This window comes from Crocodylus siamensis, chromosome 3 (genome assembly GCF_052110815.1).
Source record: "Crocodylus siamensis isolate JL-2025a chromosome 3, ASM5211081v1, whole genome shotgun sequence".
NCBI lineage: Eukaryota > Metazoa > Chordata > Crocodylia > Crocodylidae > Crocodylus > Crocodylus siamensis.
In genome coordinates, this window is record NC_143397.1 from 223,149,039 (window position 1) to 223,158,980 (window position 9,942).

At 42.1% G+C, this 9,942-nt stretch overlaps 1 protein-coding gene across 1 annotated transcript; it reads right to left on the minus strand.

Annotated features, from left to right (window-relative positions):
* Positions 1-2,025: 2,025 nt before the first annotated feature.
* ZNF706 (zinc finger protein 706) lies at positions 2,026-9,387 on the minus strand. Its single transcript, XM_090040444.1, has 4 exons — positions 9,229-9,387; positions 6,662-6,798; positions 5,195-5,291; positions 2,026-4,532 (listed from the first exon to the last, which is right to left on the minus strand). Exons 2-3 carry the CDS (start codon positions 6,794-6,796, stop codon positions 5,196-5,198), a joined length of 231 nt encoding a protein of 76 aa, XP_089896570.1. The 5' UTR covers positions 6,797-6,798; positions 9,229-9,387; the 3' UTR covers positions 2,026-4,532; position 5,195.
* Positions 9,388-9,942: the final 555 nt, after the last annotated feature.

Genomic DNA, 9,942 nt, shown 5'->3' on the forward strand with positions numbered 1-9,942 from the left:
GACTGAAGCAGAAGACAACTTTCAGAGTTATGGCGGTATAGAGCAGGGTCAGAACTGAAAAGTGCAAGGCTGTGAATAGGAGAGAGACCAGGAGTAGCTAGCAGACAGCAAAGTTGCTAGTAGGACAGTTAGCTTGACTAGTGGAACATCAAGACCTTTGAAAAGGAAAGTCAACTGTTAACACCTATGGAGTAAAGAACAATCAGCCATTAAATCAATTGACTCTCAGCTGCCTGAAGAGAAATTCCACTGATACCATTAGGCAGTTGGTTTTGGAGCAGGAATAAAAGGGGGATCTTCTATTCCAGGCTGAAGAGTCAGCCTTTCCACTTAAAACACCCCAGTTTTGGGGAGTTTATTTTCTGGGGGAAAGGTGTGTATTGTATGTGAGAAAATACAATAATTAAAAACCCGAATGTAAACTAACAACCAAGAACGAGGGGAGCATGTTGGTTTCGCCCACAAAAGTCAAAGACTACTGTTTTGGTGCTGAAATTGAGAAAAGATTATTTCTAGAGGACAAAAGTGTCCAAATACTTTCTGAAAATCAGACCCCAACTAATGTTAGTGACCATACAAATTGATACCAATAAATCATCCATTAAATTTAAAAAAACTTAGCAGTTTCAACTCTTATAATTTCAGCCCAACTTCATTTACATTAACATATAAAATGCATAATACTTATTGGCAGAGCAACAGATCTTTGATGGAGTTCCTAAAATGATGGTAGTCAAAACCTTATTGAATACAAACAGAAAGTCTCATAACATTTTAAAACCATTGCTGCTGCTAGCAAATTTCTATAGGCATGGACAGGACCTTTGATATTCTTCCCCATTATTTGGGCTTTAATTGCATCTCTGGTGGTACCATGAAATACATAATAGCATGTACTAAATAACCAGATTCCACAGACATGTTTGATACAAGTCAATGAAAAGTCTTTAAAGTCCAGAAAAGGTATAGCATAAAGCCCTGAATATTGTAGAATACAGCTCTTCCACAGAAAACTCAGAAGCAGGCTAGTGCGAGGATGTGCACAAATTGGCCACTCACTTTAGTTCATTCGTTAACTGGAGTCAGCATTACTGGGCAGACCTTTCATGTGCTACAACTTTTGACAAAGGTAGACACTATCTAAACTTTCACTTTCATTAAAAAAACAAACTAGTCTTAAACCTTGACTCACATTTGAATGATACATAAGCTGTACTTTTTATCTGTTAATTTTCAAAAAGGATGACAAGAAGTGCATTTGAATATCAAATTTATGGAGTCTTGAAAATCTGTTCATTGCTATACAACTTTTATACCAAGAATATCTCAATTCACAACAAAATAATTAACAGGTAGGAGGAAGTCTTTAAAGGGATTTCCAGAACATTATATCCCTCCTTTGTCCTGCAGTATTGCTTAAGTCTACATATTAAACAATTTGGATTCTGTTTCACGGCTCTGATCTTCATGCAGGCAGATATTTATAGTGTGATGGGGGGAGGAAAGGGACTATTATTTCCTAGGATTGGCCAAATATACATTTTAATACTATTTTGTGAAATCAGGTTCACTACCTGAATGACTTAGGATTTCCATTAGGAATATTCAGTCCCCTCTGAATTAAGTCATGAGTAGTAAATACTCATATTTTCAGAAGCACTTAAGTCCTACGGAAAGACTAGATAGCTGAGTACCTTTGAGGATCCCAGCCTTTGTTCCATTTGCAAAACTTTGCCTTCTGCCAGATTTCTGTAGGGTAATGTAGATGCACATAACAGACCAACTGATTCAGAGATGCACAAGTTAAGTACTTCTTTCTACAAATGCTTGTTACAGCCAATATTCTTAGCAACCCCTGACAAGTTCATCTAGAGCTCATAGGATAATGTATAAACATTGCCCTGCCATATTTAATTTTTGTAGTCAATAGCATCAAGCTTCAAGACTGTCCAGGCATCACCCAACTTTGTGTATGAAAAGTACAGTGACACTTGCTTTTAACAGGCAGGAAATCACATTTTGCACTTCAGGTTTTAAATCATCTTTAATCAGACACGTTACAAAGCACAACAGTGTCTTTTTAGCCAGAATTAACAGGGTGTCATCCATATGATCAGGAGAGCAGAGGATCTCACCTACTTCTTACCTGCATCCTTTTAAATCAATACAAGCATGTGCAGGTAATACCAATGAGGACAATTCCCCCATTTAGTCCTGCACTTTTGAGTTTCCAAAACAATTTCATGATGTTTTTACTGATTAGATTATTACAACATCAGATTGTAACAGCTGCAAGTAGGAATTTTAATAGAATAGAAGATCACCCATACCTTCTACTCTAAAAGAAAGAGTTGATACTGATGCTTTCATATTAAAGAGTCATACAGTTATGAAAATACAGCAAAAGATTCTTATGCAAGCAAGTTATGTCCTACCAGCATAATGCAGCTTTTCAGCTTATTTGCTTGTTAACTGCGAATGTTATGAAACAAAGTCATTTTTATTTGGTGCTACACAATCTCAATTCAAGCAACAGAACATGTGCTTTGTTTTGAGACTTGAGTTTTAAGGATGCATCCCAAAATAAGTCAGGTTAACAGCAGATTACCAAGTATCAATCAGTGCAAGAAACATCTTGCTTGGTGTATACTCATTCCTTAGACAAACTATACCATCAGAACACTTAAGTACCCCACAGGACAAAGTTGAAAGATTTCTTGCCTCCTGGGAGTGAGTCTGTCAAAATACAATTATTGGATTGATTTAGAACAATTAAAAGGAAATAAATGAAGGGCTACATTCTGATGTCAGGTGTACAAGTGCAGTAGTGGACTATTCTCAATAGCAAGATCTATAAAACCTGTATACCACTACCTTATCCCAGAGCAACTGTAATGCAGTTGAATTTCAGGCCAAAGTGAACATTTACAGAAATACACCTTGCTGTAAGATGGCTAGAAGGCTAACCTCCAAAAAGTAGCTAAATTAAAGGGTAAATAGGTGGACAGAGACAAAGGCTTTGACTGATATATTAGAAGTACCACTTGTTTCATGCATTCCTTTAAGTGAATCAGTCTTCAAGAATATGGTTCTGTATTTTAGGATGCCATTGGGAAGTCGGGCAGAGTCCAATCATGTAGCAGGAGTTATCTGATCTGCCAGAAATGAAAGACCTATTACAAGCAAGGACAAATAACAAATCTGAGAAATTCATACTATGAATGCATGTCCCTCATTCATAGTATGAGTGTCCCTCACTGCAATCAATTTCAAAAAATTGACTGTTAGGTAATCCTATACTATATATAGGCTTTTAGGATGTCCTACCATACTGCAGACCCTCAGACAGCACTCTGAAATATACTAGCATTGCTTTTTCACATCTGAGATTAGAATCTAGCCCAAATTATTAAAGCTAAATGAATATCCTCTTTCCTCAAGTGCTCTTCGCTGGGTGTGTTCAATTTTACACAACTTTTCCTTGATAACTTATAAGTCAGAACTGACTAAAACTTAACTAGCTATGTAATTTCTAGTTAGCCTGTTGGAAAGGAAAGAAACAGTACTAACTTTAAAGTTAGTTGAAAAATACCACTATTTAGTTTGTATTCTCTTGCAAAGTTGTTACAGAAACACAGTCAGAGACATTTGAGGGGAAACCTGTGACTGACTAGTTATTTGCGTACACCAACTATTTAGGTAAAATTTTACAACCAAAAGCAGAATTACTTCAACCTGATATAGCATTTGCTAATTGTATTCAAACCAGCATGCCAACAGATTGTTAGATGTTCTTAACTCTCAAGCTCTGCCAGCTGTCTACCAAATATTAAGGTTTACTTGTCTAGCAAGAGTCTCTCCAGTGCATGACTCCAAGGAACAAGTTCCCTTACAATAAAGGAATCCTGTTCCAAATGGCTTGTAGTACTGACACTCCCCAATACATGGAACAAGAAATAGAAGTTTCATGATTCTAATGCCGCTTGAGCTGTCATCAAAAGATTTAAATTTCTTGACTCAAGCTGGTAGCACACAAAGGTAAATATACAAGCATTTTCCCTCTTTTCTTAGATCAAACTTATTATGATGTGCATCACTTTCAGTAGAATGAGACCACTGCAGTTTTTGGTGGGATGGGGAGAATTCCACTTTGTCTTCATTAGGATTTCATAAGGCAGATAATGTGGAAAGTTTAAACAGAATTTCTACAAGCATTTAACCTGTGATATTGTAAAAATCAAAGTACTACTTTATTAAATGAGTTATTTTACACAATATGAACATCAATATAATTACAATTGTAAAAAATTTTTATCACAAGTATGGACTGATTTTCAGGATTTCCAAATAGGGCAGAACTGTACATTTACACAGAATTGTCTTTGCATGAAGCCCAAGAGGGAACAGCATAAAAATATGAATGTTTCTGTAGCCCCTTCATATTTGTTGATCAACAGTTTGTTAGAAAAGCAGCTGCAGGTTTGTTATGTAAGGTCTGACAGTAGAAGAGTCAATAGGTGCCATGAATTCACCTATAAAAAACAAGAATAACTCAGTTAAGCTAAACTGTTACGTAACATGGTCTATCTTTTGCTTAGTTCCCATGAATGAAAACTATGGTACTGCAGTCCTGTAACAAACCATTTGAGGCTTTCTTGCTATTATGCAACATTACCTTAGCTACCCCCGCTTTTAAATTCTTAAGAATTTTTTTCCCCCTCTACACATGTAGAAAAATTTGCATTTATACACATTTATGGCACATCCTTTATGCTATGCAATATAAGAAGCCTTACATGGCCATCCACTAAACAACCCCCAGTTCCATTAAGTCCTGTATGGCAAGAGGTAAAATAAGAATGCTCTGGACAAAATGTACATCATTTGTTTCAAGGCAAATACTTCATTCATTAGTTGTACCATGACATTCACGGTTGTTTTTTCATTTAAGATGGTGTCAATAACTCGATCAAGAGACAGGTCCCTTCTGCTGCACTAGTAGAGATTAAAGTGCTTCTGATACTTAGTAGTCTAAGGATGTGCCACTAGTTAAACTTTTACTGTAGGAAAAAAAAATGAAGGAATCCTCAGGTCTCAGCCAGCCGGTATGTCGAACCCATATTATGGTTTATGGTTACAGACAGCCATCTCTCAAATCCACTTATTTAAAAACCATGTAACAACTGTGGACAACCTTATGCCTGAACATCAGCCAGTTCTGGAGGAAGGGGAGTCTTAGGATGCTTGCTCTCAAAGTGCTGTTTGAAGGTCTTGGGGTCCGGCATTTGTGTCTGATTAAAGGGACAAGACAAAAAAAAAAAAAGGCATTTAAGTTTATGCATTGAAGAAAAGATGAATAAAAGTACACCAAACTGCTCCTCCTAATTTCAAACCTAAATTTTCTTCTCTAAGAAGGAACTAGGACTGGACCTGTATTCTTGATGAATTGGATCTCTCGAATTCATGATTATGGTATTAATTATTTCAGCAGACTAGCCAAGCTGTATGCTAAAGCTTACCACTAGCAGGTTAGAGCATCTGACCCTACTCTGCACCAGAACTCAGGTGTTTAAATATGATTTTTAGGGAATCACTCACCAACACTTGTCTTAGGTCACTGCTGAGAGAACTGTAGTACAATGTGCTCATTTTGACTGAGTGCCTCTGCAGAGGCTTATTTGACAGCACATCACAGAACTATTCTAGTTGTAGATCCCAATATGGAGGGGGCCTGTACCCTTATCTCCCTCTTCAACTTTAAAAGGGACAATAAATATTTTTCCTTTACACAGCTGTCAAGTCAATTAACTTCAATTTGCTTTTTTGGTACTAAAAATAAAATAATAATAAAGTATTTAGTGTCTTAAGGAGTTATTTGTAGCATCTGCCGACTCATTACATGGTACAGAATATCAGTTCATTGTTTTCAGACATTTGCAGGTGGCAAGTTCAAATTACAGTGCAAGGAAAAATGGGTTTATTTCGCAAAAATTAAGACATAGGTGTGCGTACTGAAGCCAGAAGCCCTCAACTTGGAAGCTTCTAGTTAAGGTTTATTAAAAGTGACAGTTTTTTTCAAGGACAGGCACTTTAAAATGAAGGCATTCTGTAAGAGGGAAGGAAGGTTTGCCCTTCATCTCCAAAACTATTACATTCACGAGAGCCAGTAAGGTGGAAAGTTGTACTTGGATTAGCTGCTTAAATCCTGTCAACCCAATTATTCTGTTAAAAGTTACTATATACAAAGTCCTGGTTAAAGTGCCTAGTACAATTCCACAACTGGCAATAGCAGGACAGACTAACCCCACAAACAGAAAAGCAACTTTTCTTTTATAAATCAAGACAAATTGATCTCAGACTGACTGAAGCTTTCTTCTGCACACCAAATGCAAACATGGAAGCCTGGAAACTACAATGTGCAGGCCTTTGTTATTTCTATTCTCCATAACTAAGTGATACTTATTACTTGACTGTGCTGTAGGATTTTTATATGGGGTACATAGCATAGTAAATACAAATATTACTAGCAACTAGCCACTTAACTCACTGTTACCACAGAAATATTTACTTTATTGTCGTTTTCACCACTTCATCCTATAAAAGTCCTATGCTAGGCTGGAAGAGTTGCCCACAGGAATGCTTTTTCTTCAGGTCTCCTTACCCTACAGACAGTGCAGGTATAGATCAAGGCAGCCTTGGCTGCAGCCTTCTGATCATGTCCTTGCTTCTTTTTTTGTTCAGCTTGTTTTTTGGCATTTTTCTGTTGTGACTGAATCTTCTGTTGTCCACGAGCCATATCTACAAACAAAGAAGAATATTTAGTCTACAAACATCAAGAGTTGTGGGGTTAGCTGACTAAGAAGCCACTGTTATGAACACACAAGTCATACATGCTCTCCACATGCCCTACAAGTGCCATAATTCAGATAAGACTATACTGAGGAATCTGTCAGTAGTTTCAGGTGAGTCACCCCTTTCTGCACTCCACTTAGCTTGAAAAAGGATACTGTGTTATTTGAAAGCTTGCTAGAAACATCAACCCACCTCCAAGTTGTTTGGTTCAAGTTGATATCTTTTATTAGACCAACTGTCTATCATATAGCCCCAGATCAATATAGATACCCCACCATCCCCGCAAAAATAATTAAGATAAGGCAGGTAGATTTAAAAGAACTGAAGAAAAGCATTCCTCTCCCATCCCCATTTCCCCCCAGGTGCAAATATATGAATTCCCCTATACCCATGAATAGTGTTTTAGCAGGTTCCAGTTTGAAACTTCATAAGGGGTGCTCTTTAACAGACCATCTTTTTGGTATGTTTTCATTGCATCAACAATAGAGTCATGTTGCTGTTTTTTGTTTTTTTAAATGTTCTTGTTTCTACAGAAAAAAATCAAGTTTAGAACACATCTGGTTAAGGAAGTTATTAGGAAGTCCAAATACCTTTCATATAAAACCTGAATTAGGCCTTTAGAGTGGCAAGAATGTGGCTTCCAAATTGTAGCATTGGTTCCACAGAATGCTGGCTTGGGATTTGTGGAAAGCTGGCTAGTAATTTGGAACACGTTCTTATGCCAGGCTGTTTCTGAAAGCACGAGGCTGATCTTTATGAAGAGCAAGGGTCCGTAAAATGAGATTAAACCCAAGAGCCAGCCAGCCAGCCTCACTGCCTCCATGGTTTGCTGCTGGATACAGAATGTCAGTGCTGCCCTCAGGACCCATCAGCAGGTTTACAGCACAAGGACCTGAGATACTGGACAGCATCTTCAAGGGACCAGGAAAGGACTAGAGAGCTAGGCAGTACATAAAGAAAAGAATAATGAAATAAGGAAGAATTAGCAAGAGAAGGGAAGGAGATAGCAGTGTGATCACCAAGCGTGAAAGGAGAAGCAATTACAGGTACTCCTCACTTAATGTGGCCCCGGTTAACATTGTTTCGTTATTACATCGCTGATCTATTAGAGAACACACTTGTTTAAAGTCATGCAATGTTCAGTTATAACGTTGTTTGGCTGACACCTGCTAGTAAGTCGCTATTGTGACGTAACTGGATTCACTTAACATCATTTCATTTAAAGTCGCATTTTTCAAGACTGTAACAACATAGAATTCATGATATAATACAATGGATATTTTCTTTAAACTTTTCCAAACATCTACTCTTGCTGTTTATTCCTTGAGAGTTTTTGATAGCTTGCATTACCTACACTACAAAAAAAGCACCTAAGAAATCTAGTCCCTGAGGCTCTGAACAAGCAGATTGTTTCTGCCCAAAAGGTGCTTGCATTTTACCGGGAGAGACTTCCAGATGAGTTGGGGGGGGGGGGTGTAACCTTTCTGGCAGGCATGACACGAATTAGACTCCTACCATCCCCCCTCCCCTACCTGACCTGCAGTTCTGCTTCCTGTTCAATTGACTGCTGTTTTCTACTCCCTGCCCTGTGTGCTGCTGTTGTATTGCCCTTCCCCACTGACCTGCCATGTGCTATGCAGACAGCCCACACCATTTGTGGCCCTGTACCATAGGCTGCCCAGCTTGCCTTAGACCCCTGAGGCTAGGCCTCAGTCCTGCCTGCCACATCCCACAGACCTGACTACACCTGTTTTAAGATGAGACTCAGACTGAATAAATAGCTTTAGCCCCCTGATAAACCCTCTGACAGGGCTTACTGTCAAAATAACTCTAGCTCCCAGCCACAGCAAAGAACTGCAGAGATAGGAGAAAGCAGAGGAAGATCAAAATCCCACAGCAGTCCTCTCTCACGAGCAAACGCAGGCCAGCACAGCAAGTTCGTGGTGCCTGCGCTCGGCAGTGGTGACCCAGGAGACCAGGCAGGACACACAGACCTAGGGTCTCAACCAGCTCCAGCTCCAGGCGCCTGCTCGGGAAGGAGCTCTGCAGACAGCGGCACCGGGCAAAGACACGTCAGCCACAAGCGTTCGGAAGGTCAGAAGCTGCCCGGGGGTTTCAGTGTCAGCGGTTTCAGCAGCTGCTCCCTCGAAACCCGCGCACCCCGCGGAGGTGGCACTGCCGGCGCAGCCGTGAGGCCAGGACGGCGCTGACAGGCGGCGGGAGCCGGGTCTGACCACGGCCCCGCTCCACTTCCACGCGCGGAGGGGAGGGGAGGGGAGGCAGGGCAGGCCGCGCCCCGCAACCCCGAGCGCTACCCCGGCCCCCCAAGCCCGGGGATGCCTCCCGCCGCCCCGGGCCCGTTTCGCCGCCGCTCACCCGGTCTAGGTACCGGTCCGGGTCCGGCCGCCGAGGCGCTGGCGAGCGCTGGGGAAGGCTCCGCGGGGCCCCGCAGCAGCCACCGCCGCCGCCTGCCCAAGAGGAGGAGGGAGGAGGATGGCGGCCCGACACTGCGCACGCGCAGCCGCGGTGCCCCCCGCCCACGCCATATCCGGTCCCGCGGCCAATGGCGGCGCCCCCATGTTACATAACGCGACGGGCGGGGAGCGCCTGTGACCTTAACAGGGAGGTGTCAGGGCCCGGATGTGACGCTACACCGCCTCCTGTCCCTCCTTTCCTTTGCGGACACTCCAGTGGGCGGGGCTACGTGCGCTCCGGCCCCTCCTCTGTCCGGCGAGAAACGCCCTCTACGACGTCAGAGGAGTGGGGCCCCTCCCGGCGCTGATCTCGGCTAGTTTCAGTCTCCAGCCCTTGCTGACGTCACCTCCCCATCTCCGCCCGCGGGCAACGCCTCCGTGCCCGGGCACGGCGCAGGCAGCGGGACGCAGCTGGGCTCCGCTCCTCCAGGGGGTTCAGCGGCGTGCCGAGCGCACGTGCTTCTCCAGGGACAAGGACGCGGCGGCTGGCGGGAGCTTCCACCCGCTGGCAGAGGCAGGCGCCTTCCCGCTGCCCCTCTGCCCCTTCGAAATATTCTTGCAACCCGCGTCTGGGTCGTGGCGAGGCGGGGCGGGGCGGAGAAACACTGCACTAAAG